The 25507-nt window shown below is 36.4% G+C and overlaps 1 protein-coding gene across 1 annotated transcript in view; it reads right to left on the bottom strand.

The window, feature by feature from the left end:
- Window positions 1-25507, bottom strand: part of LOC150092972 (E3 ubiquitin-protein ligase arih1-like) — a 222666-nt gene that overhangs the window by 179990 nt on the left and 17169 nt on the right. The window contains exon 2 of the mRNA XM_090414057.1: window positions 16868-16935. Within this exon, the coding sequence (XP_090270183.1) occupies window positions 16868-16935 (68 nt within the window). The remainder of the gene's footprint in view (window positions 1-16867; window positions 16936-25507) is intronic.

Below are 25507 nucleotides of genomic sequence, written 5' to 3' on the forward strand. Positions count from 1 at the left end.
AAATATTAACGCTGTTACAAAAAAAAAAGCCAAACAAAGGAAATGCAACTGTTTCAATCAATAATTGCAAACTTAATGTTTTACTAGGAGACAGCTCTACTTTACAATATAATCAGCAGAGATATAGACAAAGCTAGCTAAACAAATTATTAAAGAAATTATTAGATCAAACGTACTGAAAAGTTGAGAATTCATCATGCTTGTCTGCCATGTATTTATGGCCTTCCTCAAGTACACAAATCTGGTGATCCATAACATCTGATAGTTGATTTCATGGGTCTCCTAATTATTTAGCAAAACTCTCTCAAGTCTTCTATGAAACTTCACTGGCAAACAAAACCACCTCTTATATCAAAAATAGTTTTGACTTCAAAGAAAAAATTAAAGATCTTCATCATCAAAAGTGATGGCTTATTTTAACATGGTTTCTCTGTTTACAAACATGCACTCCAAGAAACTCTATAACTTTTACAAGATTTCCCTGATGACACTGTTAAATTATTCACTTCGCAAAATAAGCTGTTTTAACAAATTAAGGGTACTGCAATGGGCAGTTTTATATCACCTGCTTTGGCTGATTACTTGATAGAACACTTAGAGGACTATTTTTCCTCAATCTTATATTTGGCCATGTTTTGTTGATGATATCTTTGCAATCTGATCTCGTGCTGAAACAGAACTACTTCAATTTTTGGACAAAATTAAATCCTTATACACCTGCATTAAGCTCATTATTGAGCATGAATCTAACAACAGTCTTCTAGATATCCTAATACATCATAACTATGATGGTAATATTGAATTTTCCATGTACAGGAAGCCATCCTTCACAGGCAGATATAGCCACATGTCACGTTATATAAAAGTATTATCAAAAGTCATGAACAAATGGTGCATGCTATATTTGTTCTTCTCTCTTCAATTAAAAGAATTAAATTTTAGAAAAAACTTTTCGCTTAATGGATATAACAAAACAGAAAATAATTGATATTTATCATTTTCCTCTGCCAGAATGCAAAGGATCTGCATTACCCTACCTTAAAAGGACTTCTGAACAAATAGCAAAGATTCTCCACAAATATAATCTATATACCACCTTCAAACTAGCCCAGAGGTTATCGTCCTTCTTACCACCTATTAAGGATAAACTATCTCCTCTGTCCTTGCCTGGTGTTTATCAAATATCTGTTGTCAACTTTGTTACTTTGGACAGACTGGCTATTCTGCTGAGATCAGAATCCAAGATTATATAAGATCTGTGGAATCAGAAGGTTGCTTCAGGCCTTGCTTCTCATATCATTGACACTAGACACAGAGTTCACTGGATTCAAAGATGTTGCACTACAATAAGCATAAATTTGATCACCTATCTCTTGAATCATGTGAAGCCTTACACTACCGTCCTAATTTTAATCAGACTCTATGCCTATTTCTAAGTTTTGGACAGTAACTGCAATTAATTTTATAATTTTAATTATATAACTACAGGAATACCTCGATTATCGCGGTTATTGTTGCGACGAAAAATACCGCAATAATCGAATCCGCGATAATCGGGATAAATAATGCGTGACCAATGCCAAGGATTTTTCAAATCTATTAATTAAATTTTATATATCAAGTAAAAAAGAAATGTGTTAAACGTGCTAAGTAAAAAATGAAGGTTCATTAAGAAAAACAAGATTATTCTTTAATTTTTATTTATATATAAGAAGTACATACAGTACATACAATTATTCTTTCTTGGATAAAAATTGGTGTAGAGTTGTCTGGTGGAATTTTTCTTTCTTTTTTCTTCGTATAAAACTCGGTAGCAACGGATGGAATTTTCAATTTCCTGACAAACTTTCAGTGATCACTCGAGATTAGGATCGCCATTCAAGATTTTTTCTTTAAAATTTTCAGCAATTCTAAACATTTCATCCATTTCTTTGAGGGTAAATTCCTTTGGTGCCAAGTCAATTTGTTCATCATTATCATCGATTTGAGCATCGTGAGCACGTTCTCTCTCGAGGTTAATTAGGTCTTCATCATCCAGCTCCTTATCATGTGACTGAAGCAGGTCCTGAGCATCACCTTTTTTCAATTTCTTTTAGTCCTAGATCAAAGCCCTAGAGTTTGCAGCGTGGTCTAAAATATGCCGAACAGTTGATTCATTTAGACCATACTCTCTTGCAATTTTGGCTTTGGTTATGCCTGCTTCATACTTATTTATCATATGCAACTTATCTTCTAAGATAATCACTCTACGTTTCTTCTTGATAGCTGTAGACTTGAAATCATCCTTGTTTCTTTTAGCATTCATTGTAGGGGTAAATAACAAGAGAAATAAATATCCACATGTACTTCAGGCAAGGGCGGATAGTTACTGCTAAGTGGTGAGAAGGCGCCATCAGATAAAAATGAAGCGCTACAAGAGAGTGATACCTGGAGAGTGGCGACTCGAACTGGTTGTATATGTAGTGGGCTACATCTTGCGGCCACGATAATTCGAATTTGGAGTGCAATAATTGGAATTTTGGTATCAAATTATAAACTGCGATAAATCGAGAATCGTGATAATCAAGGTATTCCTGTATACCCCTTTCTTTTTCCTGGAATTTTAACAGCATTTCCTCCTACTTGCACAGGTGAGACCAAGAAGTGAAAGTATTCACATGCTGTGTGACTCGTTCTTGTGTTCATATTTTAAATGTTGTGGCTAATTCTTTGGTTTTTATCCCTGAATGATGCTCATGTTGCACTAAGCAAAAAAAAATTATAAGTATTTAATGAATTCTAGTTTTCTTTACATGCGTGAAACCATTATTTAAAAAATTGCAATATGTTTACTACACATCCCTATAAAACAGTTGGTAATGATCTTTTATTATGTCTGTGAATGCCAGGATGTACAACTGGGGGGAAAAAAGGTAGTTATGGAAGATTTTATTTAAGAAAATAAACTGGATCAAAGTCTATGCATTGAAGTATGTATAGAGCAAAAGTCATGATTGGTTCCATAAAAAGGAGTTGTACATATTCAGGCTGTTACACTAGAAGCAAAAATATTGTCGTATTACACATAGGCACTTGTTGCACTTAATATGTACATAGAGCTAAAAATGTGTTAGATAATGGCATTAAAATTATAAATCTCATGAACAGTCATCCTTTGAATTCCCTTGTTTTTATTGAACTATGTGATGAAATTGGCAGTGATCATGCTCAAATTCTTTTACACACTGAAGTTCGTTAGCTTTCAAGTGGAAGAGTTCCAAATCACTTTTCTGAACTTCAGTAAGAACCACAAATTTTTCTCTATGTAACCTTTGAGCTGGAAATTCATTTACATGACTGGAAATAGTTTTGTACATTGCAGATTTCTTTTCTCATTTAAACAATCTCAATCTATCCTTACAAGGTAAATAAATTTCTATATTTCATGTGCAAAACAAAGCGAATGGAATGATTACCAAATTGCAGTTGTGGCAAAAGCTACTTAGTAGTGATGAATTACTCTTTTCCATCTCTCCAAAAGTTAGTAGCAAATTCAGCTAATGAAATTGATAATGGTGTTCTGAAAATTATAGGCAGCATTTAGAGTTTGTAGAAAAATATACAAAATATATCGTATTTCCCTGAACTGGACAACTGAATGGATAAAAAAAATCCATTTAATATCAGTAATGAAACAATGACAAAGAACCTTTCACAGTTAGAAGTTCACTATGAAAACACACGGTATTTGCAAAACTAAATACAGTATGTTGTTTTGGCTACACATTAATAAGGAATATCTAGTACTGCAAGATAAAGCTGCAAAGTATCTTCTGCCCTTCCATAGTTCATATCTTTGTGAAGTTCGGTTTTCTAAGCTTGCAGACCTCAAAAGAAAATAAAACAAACCATCCTCTTGACATGAGCTCTATCAACAGATAAAAATAACAAATAGAGAACTGAATTTTACCAAAGTAACTTATTCCCAATAGAAACAATTTCATTCATCTCATTAATTTTTTTTTATTATTGAACATTTATATTTCACAATTTTTGTATATTGGGTTCATACAACAAAAAAATGTATTTAATAATTAAAAAATGTTTCACATGTTTGCAATTTATTATAACACAAATGTTTAGAAAATAAATACTCTAAGAATGATTCATGTGTGAATAAAATATAACTTCTCCCAAAGTGCCTTTACCTGAAAAGGAGTGTATTCCAGTGTTACTGAAATTTTAAAAGGGATATGTGGAGATACTGAAAGCTTGGGAAACACTGGTCTAGAAGGTAATATCCAGTTATTTGTCGATAATACTAAGTTAATATAAGTTAATACTAATACTAACAAGAGCTATTACGAGATCAAAAGAATGGCAGAGGATCGGACACTCTGGTGTACCACAATTGCTAACCTCCAAATTGGAGAAGCTACTTAAGAAGAAGAATACTAAGTTGTGGTGAATGATAAGAGACACACAGTACATAGTTTCCTGCAGACTGATTAATCTATAAGAAGATATTAATGAGTGTCAGTTTAATATTTTTTAAGTGCAAGATTATGTATTTTGGACTGAGGTGATTGCAAGCAGGATGCTACATTAAAGGGGATTTGCTGCAAGTAGTTGATGATGCTAGAGAAACTTACAAATTATAGTCCCTACTGGAAAATTAAAGTTTCAGGACAGCACTGCTAAAATGGAGGTACTCCACTGGATAACTGCAATGTTTAAGTAAATGTTAACTTGGAACCCAGGTGAATATCTGTGCACAGTAGTTAGGGTTGATTTTTATGGTGCAAAGATATCAAGGGTCATACTGTGCCAGGACACAGGTTACAGCAGTACATATGGTAAACAGTTAGTAGGACAATCACAAGCATCCATGCCTCTGGAAGAATTCGAGCCCACGGCCTCTTGGCTGGAGAGTAGATACACTAATAACTCAGCCAATCTGGCCGGCATGCAGCACAGATCAGATGTGACAGATGTTTACAGATTTGTAAACTGGGAGAATAACATCCTTTTTCAAGTTAATAGGGAGAGACAGTCGAAAAGGTTCAGAAGCAGCAGCAGCAGTGAATATTATCAACTAATATAATTCAAAGAGAGATGATAAGTATTTACATTTTATTAATGTCAATCATATCACTAAGTCTCCTTTTTTTTTAGTCAAAAAAGGGGTTATTAAAGCTTTGTAAACTGGGAGAATAACTTCCTTTTTCAAATTAATGGGGGCGATAGTCAAAAAGATCCAGCAGCAGCAGGTAACCAAGATAAGTGACCTAAGGAGTTGCACATTTGTGGAGAGATTAAGAGAATGTGGTGTTTCAAGGTTTCAGGAACAAAATGAAGAGATACGACAGACAAAGATTGGCAAGAGGATCTTATAGCATAAATACAAGTGAGGTTTTACAGTTTAGGCCAATGGGAGTAGACTTTGGGATCATCCGAACTCACAAAGGGTGTGATCAGGAAGCATGTAAAGTCTAGATTCTTCAAATAACATAACGTACGGTATGTGTGGAATAGGCTACCACTAGATGCTGTAGGCATATCCTCAATCAATATAGTCAAAGAGAGAAGTATTTAGGCATGAGTGAGCTTCCCTTAAACTCTTGAACTCTCTACTGATCACATAAATTTGTTTTGTTTGAATCTGTAGAGAAGACTGAAGCTTTTCTTCAATAATAAGTTCAGAATGTGGTTATAGTTGTTGGAATTACAGCTGAAGAAACTAAGAATAGTGGTCATTATTATATCTGTGAACTCCTGGCTAGCTTACCCATTCTGTAGGATCAAAAACTAGATTTCTAGGAAGAAAAACCCTGCCACCTACACAGTGTTGTTTATCGTGAAGCACTATTATGAATAATCAATGCCACTTAAGTCTTTCCATATCTGGTGTAGGAAATAAGGGTAATGTTAGAGATAACGAGACAGAAAAGCAAAAGTTGGTTGGCTAGAATTATGGCTTAAATAATTAGCACTGAGGCCAGTCATCGTCATCATTATCAAATTCCTGCCATGTACCCTCAAGGGATGTACAGGATATGATAGTACTACATGAAAAATTTACATCATTACTAACTTCCTATCTACAATTTTCCTCCAAATCAGTCCGTTACTTGTCAAGACCCAATCATTATCAGATCATATATTTCTATCTTCTGAGGCACTTTGTACGGCATCAATCCACCTATATCTTGGTCTTCCTCTGGGTCGTTTTCCTGCCAACCTGGCAGAGAACACTTGTTTTGCAAATCTTTCCTTGCCCATTCTGTTTAAGTGACCATATCACCTGAGATTAGCTTTGCTAATGCATTCCTCGATGCTGACAATGTCAAGTTCTTTCCTAATATCCTCATTTTTAATACGGTATTGCCATTGATGCCATCTGTTCACGCCTCTAATCTTTCTCAGGACTCTCATATCTGCAGTCTCTAGTCTTTGGTCAAGTGTTTTACTTCTGACCCAGCTGTCAGATCCATATGTTAAAACTGGTTTGAACACTGTCTTGTATACAGCTAATTTAGTGTTCGGACTAATTTCTCTCTTATTCCATATGAATTTATTCAATTGACTTCCTGCCATACCGGCTTTGCTGATTCTGTTATCTATTTCCATATTTAATTTACCATCTTCACTAAAAATCATGCCTAAGTAGTTGAAATGTTTTACTTGTTCCACAGGTTCTCCGTTCACAACACAGTTGACATTTTCACCTATTCTGCCTATTTTCTTTGTCTTTTTATTGCTGATCTTCATACCATATCTATTACATCAGTTATTCAATCTAGTCAGGGAATCTTGCAGACTTGTAGCAGATTTATTTAGAAATATAACATCGTCCGCATAAAGCAAAGAGCTGACATTAACATCTCCAATTTTGATATCATGTTTAATACCACTTTCCTTCATAATGTGATCCATATAGATAATGAATAACAGAGTGGATAACGTACATCGTTGTCTCACACCAGATTTAACATTAAACCATCTTCCTGTACTTCCTTCAATTCTAGCTGCTGCCTTACAACTCAAATAGAGACTAAGTATTGCTTGATAACTGCCCCATTGACACCATATAACTGCAGTGTATTGAATAGCTTCTCTCTTGGCACCTTGTCATATGCCTTTTCCAGATCGACAAAACTTAAATACAGATCTTTGTTATATTCACATGATTTTTCAACAATCATGTGAATATGTCGTAAAGTGAAGATCTGATCCCCTGACAGCCTCTATTTGCCCTGAATCCAGCTTGATCTTCACCAATTCTTCTCAACCGTTTCTCAAGTATACTTGCATAAACCTTACCAGGAACAATCAGTAGGGAAATACCTCTGTAATTCTCACATTCAGTTTTATTTCCCTTTTTACATATGGGTACTATAAGAGCTCTACTCCAATCATCGGGAATTCGTCCCTATGTCCAGGCCTTCTGAACAATGCAGTGCAGCCACTGTAAGACATTTATACCACCATACTTCAGCATTTATGATTGAATATCATCCACTCCTGCTGCCTTTCCCCATTTCAAGCCTGAGGTGAGTGTACTCTGTAAATTGAATGTGTTCTCTGGCTGGTTTGCTTGTTCTGCAGGTTGAAAAACTACCTGAAGGGGAGTCATCCTTCAGCTGAAAAGCTCATATCAAGGTTCTTCATATTCTATATGGATTTCTTAAGTCTTTACAACTCATGATGTCATCACAACTGTACTATGGAAGAGCAAAAGTGCAATCCTGAATATATTATTATTATTATTACTACTACTACTACAGGCTGCTTCAAGGAGTCCTTAAACTCGTCGAGAGAGAGGCCCTAAACATCATGTCAAGAACTATCCAACATTTGCACAATATCTATCATACTTTACTTTTAACTCATTCACAGTCATGGTACCACAACAGATTCTGGCAACCTATTCCACTCATTCACTACTCTCCAAGCAAAAAACCTAGTTCTAACACCCTTGCTAACTACACTCTAACTCGCTTCTATGGATGGTCCCTAGTTCTCTCACTACCAGACCTGTTCTAAAAAATTTCATCTGAATTAATCTTGTAAATGCCCCCTCAGTAATTTGTATGTCTCAATCAAATCACCCCTTTTCCACTTATCAACCAATTTCTGTGACCCACAAATCTTCAACCTGTTCTGGTAAAGTTCATTCCATAGACTTGCTACCATCTTGGTCACTCGCCTCTGGATTCTCTCCACCTCCTCCTCATTACCAAGAAATCTTGGCACCCAGATCTGCTTGCGGTAGTCAAGATGGGGTCTTATCAAGGCTCGATAAATAGGAATAATAACCTGCTTGTCTCTGCTCGTCAAAGTATTCTTCAGTAACCAAGTAATCCGATGAGATGCATTAGACACTTTTGCTACGTACCACCTAAACTTTAACTCCCTCACTAACACTCTAGCTTTGTCAATTTCCTGAAGTACAGTTCCACCAATGTAGTATACAGCAGGTAATCTTCTCACTCCAAAATGCATAACCTTACACTTTGCCACATTAAACTGACATCCATTCTCCTTTGCCCTATGGCTCTACCAAACTTTGCATCATTGGCAATTAACTGAACAGTTCCTCTCAGATCCTTTCCTATGTCATTAATGTACAAATTAAACAGTAGCTGTCCTAGAACAGAACCCTGTGGCATAACACTAGTCAGAAACCTTCTTTTGGATTCTACTCCTGAATAATCATTTCAGTGAAAAGATGGCAAAGCATCCACTGAAATTGAAATCCCACTTAGATACATGATACAACATGAATATGATGCATGAAATGGTAGAGATGGTTCATCCATATGGAGAGATGGGTGATTAATTTGCTACAAAATTACCTAATTCAGCCAACAACAAATTACAAATTGTATGACAGTGGCAATGCATCCTGCTTAAAATATCCCAACTAAAACTGCCTTTCAGAAGTATAAAAATATTTAAGTAACTGTTAATCATACCAAAAATAAGAGATGTTTTGAATATTTGAAACTAAATACTTGTTTCTCAAACAATTATTCCACATCAGTCATTCTTTAAAATAAATAAATAAAAATTATTCACTCATCATAAATGTCATGACCATTCAGGTCATTCAGTCAAATCAGCTGACAAGTTGACTAGTTTGTAGTGACATTTGTCACTACAAATCTGCAATTTTTCTGCATTATTTTTCGTAAAAATTAGAATTAAATATGAAACCTTGGTAAATGGTTACTATTAAAAGTGCAGACCTATGCACATGAAAACTAAAATGAAATTTCACTGGTTCTTTGCTAGACTTCTTTATCATATTTTGTACTTTTATTTTGGATCAAAAAACAGATGAGATATTACCGTTTGGATCAAACGGTAATACCTCATCTGCATTTGATGTTTGGATCAAAAAACAGATGAGGTATTACTGTGTACAAATAAGGTGAGCACCTAACTTCGAGGATCTCAAAAGCAATATAAATGAGGGAAGCAAGGATTCGATTTCAATCTCTTAGTAGTTTATTTTCACTTTTATCTTTTTTTAATTTATTTCTTAAATTTAGTTCAAACTCTATTTGTACTTCAGCATTAAGTTAAGCTTTGTTGGATCTTATTTATGACTAATGATCATCTAGATATTATTATACCTCTGAAAGTACAATATCATAAGGCTCTTAACTGACTAAGCTAGTGATGACTATTAATTTTTCAGGAAATAATGTATATTAAAATATTAATTAGAAAAGACTAATTAATAATTTTCTATATTTCGGCAATATTACATTGACATCATCAGGGATCACAAAAAACAATAATATATGCAAGCAGGCACTAACACTGAATAAATGAGGCTGAAGGAAGGAACAGAAGTCGAGCCTTGAGTCCTAAGCGGTACCCCATAGTGTGCAAAATTGGGTAGTCTTGTCCATTGGGCTGAAGGTCATAGAATGTATGCTTCCCAAATTTGGGACAGTCTCATGCACCCAAATTTGTTAAGGTTTAGAAAGTTTTTCAGGGCTGAGGCACATTCAAGGAATAGCCTTTCATATTCATATTTGCTATAGTGTAACAGGCAGGACTGTATTGAGTGGTTGTATTGGTGGAACCAGATGTAGTAGTCCTTGTGTTTCAGATACTCTGATATTGGCTGTCCTGCCTGTCTGGCCATGGTAAGATAGTTTGCTACCACAAGGGACCTGGTATACTCCTGATAGATCTAGGGGATGTGGCTGGTTTTTAGTGAAGCGGATAAGAGATGCCAGTTTCTTATCTGTAAGGTCATATTTTCTTAGGATTTTTGTCAATTTTTCAGATGTGCCTCAGATATATAGAATAGTGATAGAATTTGAGTAATCTCTGCTCTGAAGGGGGAGGGGAGTTTACAGGGTTTTAATTGGGGGGGGGGGGAGTTGCAGCCATTGGGTAAGAAAGTGGTAAGGATATGGTCAAGTTCAAAAGTTCAATAGTTAGCATTATCAGAACTGATTAATTTTGTCTAGGTTTTTTTTTTTTTTTTTTACTAAAAGACTAAAACCTTATAACTCTAGATCTCCCCCCCCCCCCCCAGATATACCAAAACTCTATAAACAAAATGTGCCATTACGTTCCATTGTGGATGGCACTGATCCACCCAAATATTAACCAAACATTTAGCCCAAGTACTCCCACAATGGGGGGGGGGGGTGAAATCCAAGCCACACCTCCATGTAGTACCCCCTGGGAAACTCTGGTAGACCACCCCTCCACCAGTAGGTGGACGTGGCTGGTGAAGCATATTAGTACTGATCACCTGATATGTGGATAACTTCAGATTACGAAAGGAAACAACAATCCAAAATGAAACAACAGAGCACACTTCAATCCTCCCCCAATGGTTGGTGAAGGTCAAAGCCCACAGGGAAGCCTTCAGGCTGATGAAGGAAAGAAGCATTCTAAATGCTATTTCTGCCATAATTATCTCAACATATAATGTTCGCACCCTCCTAAAATGTGGAAAATTTTATGAACTTTGCAGGGGAGCATCAATGGAAAACCCACTTGGCATTCAATGAAATCAGGTCCCATAATCATAAATGGACCTTTGTGTATTCATCTGCAGATCAATCTGGAAATGGCGGAGTCAGAATCCTGGTAAACAACAGAGTCTACAAAAATATTCTATCAATAGAAAGTGTTTCAAAAAGAATAATAGCTATTACAATAAATGCAAACCCAAAAATAACAATTACATGTGCATATGCACCTACAGAAGCAGCAGAGAATAAAGACAAAGAAACCTATCAAAACCAAGCTGACTACATTATCAAAATACCTGCACAAAATATGCACATAGTTGGAGGGGATTTCAATGCATAAATCAGAAAAGATGTAGCTGGAAACACAAAAAACATAGGACAATATACCTACCATGACTCAACCAATGGAAACGGCCATCTTCTTGTGGACTTTTGCAACTCTCAGAACTTGATATCTCTTCAATCAAAATTCCCAAATAAATTAGAAAGAAAATGCACCTGGCAACATCCCAATGGAACTAAGGCTCAAATTGATCATATCTTAATAAATGGCAAATGGATAAGGTCAGCCCAAAACTGTAGAGCATACAACAGCATAGAAATAAACTCTGATCACAGAATTGTAAGCGCACGATTAAAGCTACAACTAAGATCATCTAAATCACAGAAAAAACACCTCAGATACAATTGGGAAGAATTAAATGACTCTTACAAGGCAAATCAATTCCAGCAACTCACAAAGTACAACCACCCACAAGCAGTATCGAATGATAACACAGACAACATATTTAAAGCAATAGCTAGCGTCATTCATCAAGCAGCCTCCCAAACATTTCTTCAATCAAACACAAAAAGTGTAGATAAAGACTGGGTAACCAAAGAAACAAACTCACTGATTGACAAGCGCAATAAAATAAAACACAAAGTAAAAACCCAAGATTCCCTTCAATATAAAAATTAACTAAAGCAATTAAACACAGAGGTATATGAAGCTCTCTCAAAAGATAAAGAAGCCTACACCTAGAATGTCTGTCAAGAGCTAGAAAACTATCAAAAATTGCACAAAACAAGAGAAACTTACAAAATGGCAAAGTCCCTGAGCACAGCAGAAAGAAAACCCAGAGTATTGAGAATCAAGAAAAAAGATGGAACCTCGTTTGAAAACAAGACCGAAGAACTTGATGAATGGAAGCACACTTCCAAACACACCAACCCCAAACACTGATTTCATCTCGAAAACCATAGTACTGGAAACTCTTAGCATCAACTGCGACGATTTCACCATGCAGGAGTTCACAATGGCCCTTGAACAACCAAAAGCAGGAAAATCACCAGGAGCAGATGGCATCACAGTTGAGGCTTTAAAGCACTGCTCTATAGATATCAAAGAACAACTTCTACACATATATAACTTTGCACTTTCCTCTGGGAAAGTTCCTGAACAGTGGAAAGAGGGTCTAATAATACCAATTCCAAAAAAAGGGGTAACCGGAACAAACCTGAAAACTACAGAGGAATCACACTCCTCTCTGCTCCACTAAAAATCTACAATAGAATGATATTAAATAGAACTGAGCCACATAACTCCATTACTTTGTACAAACCAGGCTGGATTCCTCAAAAAACATGGTACTCTAGAACACATTCACTGCATCAGAAGACGAATAGAAGGTTCAAAGGACAAGAAACTACCATTGCTTTTGAATTGGTAGTTTCCAAAATCATTGGATTTTGGTATTCCAGAATTAGTAATCCAAAAGCATTGGATTTTGTTGACAGGGAACGACTATGGGAAACACAAACTTTACGGCATTCCACCTAAACTTATCAGGGCAATCAAGGCACCCTACCAGGGCAATCAAGGCACCCTACCAGGGATATCAAGAGACAAAACAGACAGTTTTCCCATCACCACAGGAATCCTACAGGGAGATACTCTGGCCACCTATCTCTTCATCATTGTGATTGACTATATTTTTAAATTAAAGTTAAATTTGGAATCCTTATCAAAGACCCATATATACAGATATACCTTGAAGACCTGAGCTTTGCAGATGATATAGTTCTCATTGACTCCAACATTACAGATGCCCAAAACCACTTCAACAGCCTTAGGAGAAATGCAGAAATATTTGGACTAAAAATAAACTCTCAAAAAAACAAAAGATATTAAAACATCAGATAGATGGGCACATCTAAATCAAAATGATCACCTTGAAGAAGTAGAGGACTTTGTATACCTTGGATCACACATCTCAGATTCCTTAACAGACATTAAAACAAGAAAACAGAAAGCACTGCAGTTCCACAGAAGTCTTAATAAAATATGAAAGTCGAGCCTCATCTTAAAGTAGGCGAAGATTCATCTTTACAAGTGCACCAGCCAGTCTATCTTTCTGTACAGCTCCCAGACCTGGAACATCTCAACAAAAGCAGCGACCAATATTAAAAATAGCTTTAGAACTAGTTGTCTAAGAAATATTCTGGATTACTCCTGGGAAGACCACATTCCCTACTCAACAATATTAGATGAAACCTAGCAAGATCCGCTAGTCAGCACTGTTCAAAGAAACCAAATAAAATGGCTTGGCCACCAACTTAGACATCCACCCTCTGTACCCTTTGATGCTCTGGTTCTCTACACCCCTACAGATGGAAAAAGAGGCAGACCCCGAACTCCATATTGGAAATATATCAACAATATTCTCCCCATTTCCCCCAACACTCTCTGCATCAGAGATCCGTCAATTAGCATATTAGCAGAGAAGCCTGGTTTTCTTTCACGTCATAACAACCTCCAAGTCCTAATCTTGGAGGTTGTTATGACGTGAGTACACAGACTACTTATTTGTTTTGATTTGTTTCCCCTATTTATAATTGTAAAATTATAAATAAATGATGATGATGACTCACACAATATACTGGCAATACACCACCTCCACACATATATAAACTCAGCCCACTTTAAAGCCAGTATAGAAAACCTCACACTGCAACACACTGACATAATGGTCAGTTTTGGCACCAATGTCCCACTCAAAGCCTTAGACCTCATCCAAGCCATATTTCCTTCTGAAATCTCAGCCCTTTCAGTTCACAATGAACTCAGGCTATTTTGTTTGTCAAGGAAAATTTTACAAACAGTTAGAGGGAACAGCCATAAGTTTTCCACTTTCTCCATCCCTGGCCGATTTTTTCATGGAGACCTTTGAAGAAAAAGCCTTAAACTCTGTCCCACATAAACCCACTGTCTGGCTACACTATGTGAATGATGTGTTCTCCATTTGGCCACATGGCCTAGATACACCCACAATTTCCTAACACATCCAAACAATCAACACCCCAAGATCCAGTTTAACTTCGAAGAGGAAAACAACAAAGTCTCCCATTCCTAGCCACTCTGATTACACACAGCCTGTTTCCCTTACATCTCTGTTTACAGAATACCCTACACATTCTGGTAGACACATTCACACCACCTGATGGTGCAATCAGGTGGTGTGACTTAATCACTTCTGACAACAGTGCCCTAACTACTGAACTCAACCATATTCTTTCAACACTTTCTTAGCTAATGGCTACAACCCCAAAAAATATACCTCTAACAGCAACCCCCTCTTCCTTTCCCCTTTCAGAGCAGAGATTACTCAGAATCTATCGCCATTCCATATATCTGGGGCACATTTGAAAAACTGACAAAAATCCTAAGAAAATACGACCTTACAACCACTTACAGATAAGAAACTGGCATATCTTATCTGTTCCACTAAAGACCAGCCACATCCCTCTAGACCTACCAGGAATATACCCGGTGCCTTGCAGTTGCAAACTGTTCTACTATGGCCAAACAGGCAGGACAGCCAATATCAGAATAACTGAACACAAGGACTACATCCAGTTCCACTAATACAGCCACTGAGGACTTGCTAACCATGCTTTGGACACCTATCACAGAATATGCTGAAGGCCACTCTGTTACACCGCAACAAATATAAATACAAAAGACTATTCCTTGAATCTGCCTCAGTCCTGAAAAAAACTGTCCAAACTTCAACAAATTTGGGTGTGCATAAGACTGCCCCAAATTTGGGAAGCATACGCTCTAAGATCTTCAGTCGAACAGACAAGATTATGCAATTTAGTCCACTAGGGGGCACTATTTAGAACTCTAGGCTCAAATTCTGTTGATTTTCTTCAGTTTCATTTGTTTAGTGTTAGTGCCTGTGTGCTCATATCATTGTTTTTTTAGGATCCCTGATGATGGCAATGTAATACTGCTGAAATATAGTAAAGTATTAAAGTCTTATAATTAATATTTTAGCTTACATTGCGATTTCCTGAAGATGTAATACTTATGAGTAACCAACATATAAACCTATCTACAAGAATAAGATAGTGATGAACTTTATTACTTGCATCAAAAAGTAGGGCCAGTGGCGGATTAAGGATAGTTGGGGCCCCTAGGCAAATTATATTTGGGGATCCTCAAAAAAATAATAATAAAAAAAAAGAATAAAAAAAAATAAAAGTCAGGTGGCAAATAAACAAAATTTTGTACTTTTGAATTTTTTGAACTTCTGGATTTTTCTGCCTGTTAAAGGATGATAAATAATAAACTTTTTATTTTTTTTTATTTTTTTAAGTTTTTTTTACAATTTTACGAAGTTTTTTTTTTACTTGCACTACACTCAAATAATGAAAACACAAAAAGTCACACTAAAAAGTTATTTTTGAAACAAACACCTCACTTTTACACGATTCAATAACAAATGAAGTTAAGGAACAACCAGGCGAAACCTCCTATCTCAGCAATGCAATCAGTTTTCGTGACCTCGAAGCTATCAACAGCGCCGTGCACAGACATTGATAATGCGGTTTAATTTGAAGCGTAGATAGCACGTGCTGTTCAAAATACAAAGCTTGTCAACTAGTGCCAACATTGGTATTGCAGCATTATTTAAAGCGTAAATTGTGTGTGCTGTTCAAAATACGTATTAAAACGTAATAATTGTTTTGAAAAATTTTTCACTTAAAATAATCAAGATTTTTATTATATTTACTGAAAACAATCTATTTTGAAACACTATAGGAAAATGTCTTGGTTTGGGGGTCCCCCTAAGCACGTGCCTCATTGCCTTAATGGGTAATCTGCCACTGAGTAAGGCAAACAAATTTACATACTCTACTTAAGTTTGAATAAGTCAAAAAGAGGTCAATACTTAAATCTAAATATGTTCATAATTGATTTTGCAGCGCATCGTTAATTTGAGGATTTCTCATTTTTAAATAACAAAATGGCAATATCTGATGGTGCTTGTGCAGTCCTGTGGAAATGGTATTTGTATCCATAGTGCTAGGTCACCTACCCTAAGAAAGACCATTCTACGTTTGATTCTAGTTGCCAACTAGAGGAACTTTTTACTTTTCTAAGATTTTCTTCAACTAATTCCCAAGTCAGTTGATCTTTGCCATAGGCAAGTCAAGTATTTCCTCCCAGAAAATTGGATTTTTAACCTTGCATTTCAAAAACTTGACCATAGAACTCACACTATTACAGACTAGAATACAAGTGTTAGGATTTAGGGCCAAAATATGGCAGAAGTTGTCCGATATACTTTCTCTCCTAAAAAACTTTTGATTTATTGATAATTTGGCCTCACTATTACTGAATACTTGAAGGATGGAGACTAGTTACCCACTATTCTTCAAAAATTAGTTACGGCTAAAAGAGTTCTGCCTACTTCCTGTGGGTAACAAAAGTTGTCAAAGAGAAAGAAGCAATATCTGAATATTTAAATAAAAAGTATCTTTTCTAGAAAAAGTACAACAGAATAATAACAAAACACATTAAACATTTACAACTAAATCAATTTCCTTACCTTTCATACAATTTTTCTTTATCCCATTTAAAATGATTGAGAAGTATTCGAGTTGTGGTTGGAGGAATCTGGAAGAGAAGTCTTACAATGAATCTGATTTTTTAAAAAAAAAGTTACACTATGTTCTATTTTGTAATAAGAAAACTTTCAAAATAAGCTAAAATCAAATATGAAAACTTTCAAAATAAGCTAAAAAAATCATATATGAAAACTTTACAAATAAGGTAAGCAGTTTGCCTTAGCTTCACAATAAGCTAAAGCAAACTGTTGTTTGTCTTGTTTTTAGGAAGAATACCATCAGGAAAACAACAGCTATATGTTTGGTTTCTTGCCACCTTTACTGCAATCTCTTTGCTCATATACAATTGACTAACTATAGAGAACTTGTAGACATCACAGAAATAGTTTATTATAGTGAATTTTCTTTAAAATAGCACTATGCCTATGGGACTTTGGCTGACACAGTGAATGAGGAGGTCACAATGCATGCATGTCTGTTTTGAAACGTACAAAAAATTTCTATATATTTGAAAATGTATGAAATATTAAACACATCCTTTCCATTATTATCAAAGTATTTTGAAAAGCTTTTAATAAAACAAGATAAATTAATTTAATCTAAATTTCTTTCAGCACTACTATATGAGATTTGCATGAATTTTAAGGTCTCTATAGCTCAGGTCAGCACTGATGGTACCTTTTGGATGGAAAGACCTGGTTTAAATCACATCTATTTTCAACCGATGAGTTAACTAGTCCCATATGGAGGTGGCAAAGATTTCCTTCCCAGAAATTTATAGGATGAAAAAAACCAGGTTTTTTCATCCTACAAAATAGGTAATTGGGCAGAAAAACATACAATTTGCAAACATGACACATAGGCCTAACAGATTAGTTGCTTCACTCATAATTCAAAACAACCCAACTCAACCTGGGTATTTTTTTTTTTTTTAATAGTAAATGATTTTCCTTCTTTCTTACAAGAAATGAAAAGTGCATTTGAGATAGTGAATGAAGCAAATCAGTGAGAGACTGGTCGTCTAACAGCCTCCTCTGCATGGCATCAAGAATTTTAAGGATGCTTTGAGCATCCCACTCAAACATTTGAACAGTATGTATTCTAAGGATGAGCAGATTTGGGACTTGTACTCGGTGGACAATTGAATAGTAGTATCCTGAGCAAAAAGTGCTTAGTTTTTAGAGGCTGAAGAAGCTACTGATGTGCATGTTCGTACCAGGAAAGGCTGGATGTAAATGTCAGTCAAAGGAATGAAATCTGATCCTGTTCTATGATTTGTGTATTACTGACCACAAGGATAGGTGAGCTCCTTTCAAACAAAAAAAAAAAAAAAGCAAGATTGCATTTTGGTAGTATTGAAGACGATCAGGTGATTGTTGATGGATGTATTTACAGCTATACTGGAGCAAGATTTTTACAGTTCCTTATTTTTGGGAGGGGAATGATGTGATGGTGGATGTATTTGCCTGTGTGTGGGGGGGAGGGGGGTTTCTGTAGATGGTGAAGGTCAGAGATCCGTTTAGTTGTCTTGTAACTAGGATGTCTATAGGAAGTGCAGAGAGTTGTTAATTTCTGTTGGAAACTGGATCCTTGTATGTTAGCTATTTAAATGGGATAGAGAAGTGTCCAGGTCAAGTTGCAAACACATCAGGTCCACATAGCATAGCCAAATAGTGGGTTTAAGGGGGAGAAGAATTAAGGGCATTCTTTTCAAATATCTCCATGAAAATGTTAGCCTAGGATGGAGAAAGAGGGGAGCCCATAGCTGTTCCTTTTGTTTGTTTGTAGAATTTTCTTTGCCAAACAAAATAGTCAGAGTTCATGGTGAAATGAAATAGGACTGAGATATCAGGAGGAAATTCTGCTTGGATAAGAGCCAGGGTGTCCTTAAGTGGGACATTTGTGAATAAGGAGGTGACATCGAAACTAACCATTACGTCAGTGTTGAGGAGCACGAGGTCTTGTATACTGAACTTAAAATGGGCTGGTTTTTTTTTTTTTTTTTTTTTTTTTAATGTGATGAGGTATTACCAATAGTTAGAGAAAACACTTTGGCTAAATGTTTGGCTAGTTTGAAGGTGGGCAAGTCCATACCATCTACAATTAGTAGATCCTCTTTATGGATTTTTGGCAGTCCATAAATAATAGAGGCAGAGAGGTGTCTGGAATTGTAAGATTTTAGTTTGCTGGTCACGTCTGCTGGCCAGGAAGTGACCATTTTTTAGGAGTCTATGGATGGTTGTAATCTGTGTGTAGGTAGGGTCGTAATTTAGTTGGTGGGAGGTGGACTGGTCTTTAAGAAGGGTGGTTGTTGTTTTTTTTTTATTATAATCTGTATAGTTTAGAATGACAGTAGCATTGCCCTTGTCTGCTTTCAGGATTATTATTTTTTTGTTATGTCTCAGATGTAGAAGGGATTTAAATTCTTTGTTGGGCAAGTGGCTTGCAGGAGGTTTAGCCTGTAACAGCACATTGGCTATGTCAAGCCTAATACTGTTGGCCTGACTGGCAGGAAGGTTATATATTCCACGCTCAATTTGGATCATGAAATCTTTGATTGGTACATGTCTGGGTGCGATGGCCAAGTTTTGGCCACGACTGAGTGCACTGATGGCATCTGCTTCGAGGACAGTAGTGGATAGGTTAACAATGCTGTTTTCAAACAATACTGCAGGCAATGGTACATTTTCTGCTAGGCTGCCAAATTTTTTTTAATGTGCCTACTTTTAATTTTTTGAATTCCTTAGCAGCCGATGGGTTCAAGATGTCTAAGAGGATTGTCCAAAGGTTAGCATTCAGTGTGGCAGAGAGTTCCTCTTGTAGTGTACAGATAACTTTGTTAATGTTTGCAAGCACAAAAAAAAGCATTGCACTAATTTGCTCCCATAAGAGAGCAAAGCTATGCACTTGTAAATGTAGAGTGCTTTGTTTGAATGGAATGGTATTTTGATTTTACACAACTGGGAATGACTGCTATCCCTATAATGTTTAAGGAAGGCTAACCTGAGTATTCTCGCCTACTTCAGAATACGAGTAGCACCTACATACCAATAGTTCGGTACTTGGGTGCCAAGTACCGAACTCGTGGGCCTTCCATGCAAATAAATTTTCATTGATGATAGTAATCCTGGTGTTTAGGCTTATACATTGCTTCTTATGCATTGTGTTGTTTCGGGAAATTGACAACATAGAAAAGATAATAACCCAAGTATTTTAATTATTACTTCCTATATTCGACGAAGTTAAATTGCCATTTTCAGGAATTAATACACTAGTATCAAACACGTGCACGCAGGCACACTTCAGTAACAAAAATGGAACAAGAAAGATATAGGATGACCTAATGTCCTATGATTATGCCATCTATTGGCTTTGGTTGGGTGTTCTTGGTCATTGGGCTGAATGTCTGCTGATGAGGGTTCTCCATATGAGAGGCAGATTGATACAAACATATTTGTTTAGGTTGGGGTAGTTGGTAAGAGCTGCAGCAGATTCAAGAAAAAGTCTCAAATTTAAATTTGCTTCAATGGAGAAAAGTGGCTTTTTTTCCCAACAGATCCTGTGCTGGGTATTCAGGGCAAGGTCTGCTAATCCTGAGCAGCCAGAGTGGCAGAAATGGATGAAGTCCTGGTGCTCTGATATATGGATGGTGGCTGTCCTGCCTGTTTGCCCAAGTGCCATGCAGATACAACTGTTCATACAATGGTTGATTCCTTATTCCATGATGCACTATTATTTATGCAGGGATATCAAGTTTTTTACTATTTGGGTGCCAAGTATTTATGAGAGCATACCTAGTAGATCAACACAAGTTTTTATATATATATATACAAAAAAACTGAAGCTATTGAGGACACAAGTGATGCAACAATTGAGAAATGGCAATATATCATTTCATTTCAAAGTGAACTTTATTTGTAGGAAGTTGCATAAGGGTATGGCTTTTCTGTAAGTTATAACAAAAAAAAATTGGTGGGGGGGGGGGGGTGTTTGCTAACAAAATGATGAGCAAGTGGAATATGCTATCAGAGAATAGCAAGTGTAACTTCACAATTTGAAGTGCAGTGGGACAGACATTGTGGCAGTTTGAGTGAACCTTCCACAACCATTCTTTTGATTCCATGAAGGTAAATTGCCAGCATGGCTGGCTAATGGTTAGAACATCTGCTCTCGAATTTACATGCTCAAGGTTTGAATTTGGTCATGGGGGATTTGCAATTGTTGTTACATGGGATATGAACCTTCACTACCCAGTTTAAAAACCACTGTTCTGCTTACTGGGGACGGAAGTGGCTTGAAAATGTTCCATGGCTGGTATAGAACAATGTTTCCAGATTATGTAAAAAATTAAATAAAAATAGAAAAATTAAATTATAAAAAAATAAAATAAAAAAATCCTTATCCCACCCATGGTACTAATATATTTCAGGCTTATAACCTTTCATGGGTGAGAATTGAGAGTCATTAAAAAATAAATAAAAGTAATAATTTTGTAGATCCAAGTTACAAAGAAAAAAGCAGGTTTATCACTTTAAAATTCCCATATTTTATCACGTGAGTTTTTAATATTGCATTTTTTCTGAAAATAAAGAAGAAGGAGAATGTTTTTGTGATTTCTTCATACGAAGATGCTCATATAGAAGGATACCACGAGTATTGCAGTAACAACACTTATCTCACTTATTGCAGAAGAATCAATGAGCTGCTTTAATTCTGGCAGTTTGCATTTTTGTTCTGTGGCTTCCATCAACATCATAATAAGCTCTTCACTAATAAAAAAAAAAAAATTATTTTTAAATTAGGTAATAGTAAAAGACAAAAAATACTTTTGCAAGCAAATCACTCAATACTTTATTTTATCTGACTTCTCCCTCCCCTTTCTCTAATTTCACTTATTTTCATCCTCTTCATCCAGCAATTAATTATTTGAAACTTCAGATGGCATTGTAAAAGAAGAAAAAAGAATTGGATAACCAATTTGTAATTCTTTGTTATTGTATTACGTTAGTTAAGAAAAACAACTTGGGTGAGGAGTGTAATCCTATCATTCCTTTGAGGGCATAACTATTATAAATAGCATGAATTTATTTGGTCCTCATTTACTACTCAATCAACTGCTCAAATTTACATCATAACTCTTAACTGTCTCCTATGTTATGTTCAAAATACAGTTCTTACATTTAATTTTTTTAGGTTTATTTATTTATTTATTTTTTATTTGTTTATTTTTTACTTGAAACTCAAAGAAACACAAAATGTACAGAATATTTCAAAACTTTCATAACAAAAATAAACAACTTTATACTAATACACCTACAAACCATCTATAACTTGTCATCTATAATGTTAAATCATGCCAACAAACTAAGCGGGGATAATCATTGCTGTCTTAATGCATTTCTTTGGCAGGTGAGTTGGTATTGATTTTTATATATTTTTCCCCCTATATTAGCAGGGTTTTTTCTCCCAGAAACTCAGGTTTTTCATCCTGCATACAGACAAATCGGCCATTCAGAACACACGCAATTTACAGACAAAAAATACTAGTTGTGGTGGTAGGCGGTAGATGACGTTGATTGAGATGATTGGTAGTAGTGGTGGAGACAGTTGTATAGTGGGTGTCCTCCCGCAACGAGTCTTCAGACTCCTTGGAGGTGTCACGAATAATAATAATTAGTCCCATTTGAACACAAGGCACTGCAACCTATAGCAAATCAATGTGGTGTATGGAACAGGGCCAAGAGAAAGGTAGTTTGTTGATATTCTTTTTTGAAGAGCTGGAGACTGTAATCTTTGAAGAATACTTCATGAGAAAGGCTGCTTCAGAGAACAAAAGGTAGATGAAAGATGAATGGGAGTAGCAGGTTTGATGGAATAGCAATTCAACTGTGTACAGATGCTGGGCAGCAGTTGATCATGTTATGGTAGATTTGGCAGAAACAGGAAAATAAGGGATATCAGTTCTACTGAACAGTACTCATGGAAATATTTATAGTAAAGATAATGCAGAAGCTCAGAGAATGAAACAGTGACTGGACAGTCTGTGAGGAAGGAATTGTTAATTAGCTAAACTGTCCTCTTCTGAAGAGAATCAAGAATTTTTTGAGATTTTGATGCACACATCCCAAATGTGAAAGCAGTATTCCAAGATTGGGTGACTTTGGAATTTTTACAGTTAGCTGGACAGATGAAAAGTAATCTTGAGTGAAAAAGAATGCCAAGTGTTTTGAAAGTTGTGGATGCTACAAAGGTGATGTGCTTGAACCAGGAAAGGTAAGGTTTATGTGTCACTCCAATAAGAGACATTTGGTCGTGACTGCTGAGCTGAGCTCTACCTAAGTTGTCACCTCACTAAGGATGGCATGGAGATCAGTCTAAGACACTGGCTATAGAAGAGCCCAAAACCATCAACTTGAGCACCACACAGTTTGTCACATGAGCAGGAGGAATGAAGAGTGTGCTATCATTAGCAAAACTGAGTTTCAAATTAAAGAGAAATGGCTGTTTATGCATATAATGAAGAGGGTTGGTAAAATAACAGAATGCTGAAGAACACCTGCATTAGTAGGAAAACCCAAAGAGAGAGAGAGACTGCCATTATAGCATGCAGTGAACAGCCCAAGACAAAGGGTGAAAGGTAAACCATAAAATGGCAATTTTCTGAGAAGCCCTCAATGCCAGATGCTATCAAATATCTTGAAAATGTCGAGTACAACAGTACAAGTTTCTCCCAAACCCTTCATAGCATAAATCCAGAGGTAGGTGATATATATATATATATATATATATATATATATATATATATATATATATGTCATATATATATATATATATATATATATATAAAGAAATCTACTGTGGATCTTTGATTGCTGAAATCTATACTGATGACTGCTAATTAAATGACAGTTCTCCAGGTGTTGAAGAAGTTAACCACTGATAATATTGAATGGCATAATAGCAAGAATGTGTGACAAGAGAGGACTGGTATATGTGGATGCTTGGAGTGCGTTTGAGGAAAGAGAGGAATTGTATGCGAGAGACCGCTTACATTTGAATGAGGAAGGACATAGGCATCTGGAGAGATTGCTGTTCTGAACGAGTCAGTGTGTCCCAGGGAGGATGATAACAGGGGTGGCCTCTTGTGGGAATGGATACTTGGGAGAAGGGAGACGATGTCAGGTAACACTGAGCCCAGTGGAGTCTAGAAGGGATAATGCTGGGTATAGAAACAATGGCATTTATATGCTTTATACTAATGTCAGGAGTATCCAGAATAAGGGAGAGAAATTGGTGGTGCAGATAGCATCAGCCTGGCCATAAATTATTGGGATCACTGAGATGTGGCTGACAGAAGGGGATATAATAACAGGAATAGAAGTCGCTGGGTATAGCATTTTTCGTCAGGATAGGAGGGGAAAGCGTGGTGGTGGGGTACTGCTTATGATAAGTGATGACCTATGTCCTCTAAGAGTGGAGGCTTTGGAAGGAAGTGAGACAAACGAATTTGAGAGCATATGGTGTGAGGTAGAGGTAGGCAAGACAGGATATTTAGTGGGGTATTGCTACAGACCCAGGAGTATGGAGGATGGGGACCAGGAGATGTTTAGACAGCTAAGTTTGGCAAGTGCAAGAAGAATGATTGTTATGGGAGATTTTAACTACAGTAGTTTAAACTGGAGAGAGGAAGATGTATGTAGCAATAGTGGAATGGAATTTCTAGAATTCTTGAGGGACAAATGTCTTAGGCAACATGTAACAGAGGGAACAAGAGGTTCAAGAGTTTTAGATTTGGTTATAGCATCAGAAGAGTTGATAATAACTGAGATGACATCTCTCCCACCAGTTGGAGAGAGTGACCATATGGTTTTGACTTGGAAAATGAATAGACATGCAGGAGTATCAAAGAGACGGGAACTTATGTGGAATTATAATGCAGGTGATTATAATAGTCTTAGACGTCAACTTCGGGAAGTTTCATGGAGGGAGGAATTGGAAGGCCGGGATATCGTTAGTGCGTGGGAAATTGTGATAAAATATTTGTTAGCAGCAATGGTAAGTTGTATACCACGAGTGAAGAAGAGGACACAATTTGGAGTAAAGTGGATGACAAACAATATTAAACAGGAATTGCATGTGAAAAAGAGGCTATGGAAGAGATATAAGGAGACAGGTGAAGAGAGGATGCGTGAAGAATATAAGACACAGGCCAGAAGAGTGACTAGTGTGGTAAGGAAAGCGAAACTGGAATATGAGAGGAGATTGGCCCTAAGATCCAAAGAAAATCCTAGGGAATTTTTTTAGCCATGTGGCCAGTAGGAGGAGAAATGACTGTGGAAGAATGATATTGTGGGATAAAAATGGGAATAGAGTGACTGATGCAGAGGACATAGCGGAATTGTTCAATGACCACTTTATTGGAGTATTTCATCCTGGAGGAGTCAGTTTTAATGCTAGAGGAATAGGGCAGGTTCAAGGTTTAGAGATACAGGAGGAGAGTGTGTTTCAGATACTGAGAGCTCTGGATGTCAATAAAGCTTTGGGACTGAATGGTATTTCACCATGAGTTTTAAGAGAATATGCTAGGGAACTGACAGTGCCTTTAACCTGGCTTTTCAATG

Source organism: Typopeltis vanoorti, chromosome 24, assembly GCF_054136105.1.
Source record: "Typopeltis vanoorti isolate ZY-2024b chromosome 24, IOZ_Tvanoo_1.0, whole genome shotgun sequence".
In the NCBI taxonomy this organism is placed as follows: domain Eukaryota; kingdom Metazoa; phylum Arthropoda; class Arachnida; order Uropygi; family Thelyphonidae; genus Typopeltis; species Typopeltis vanoorti.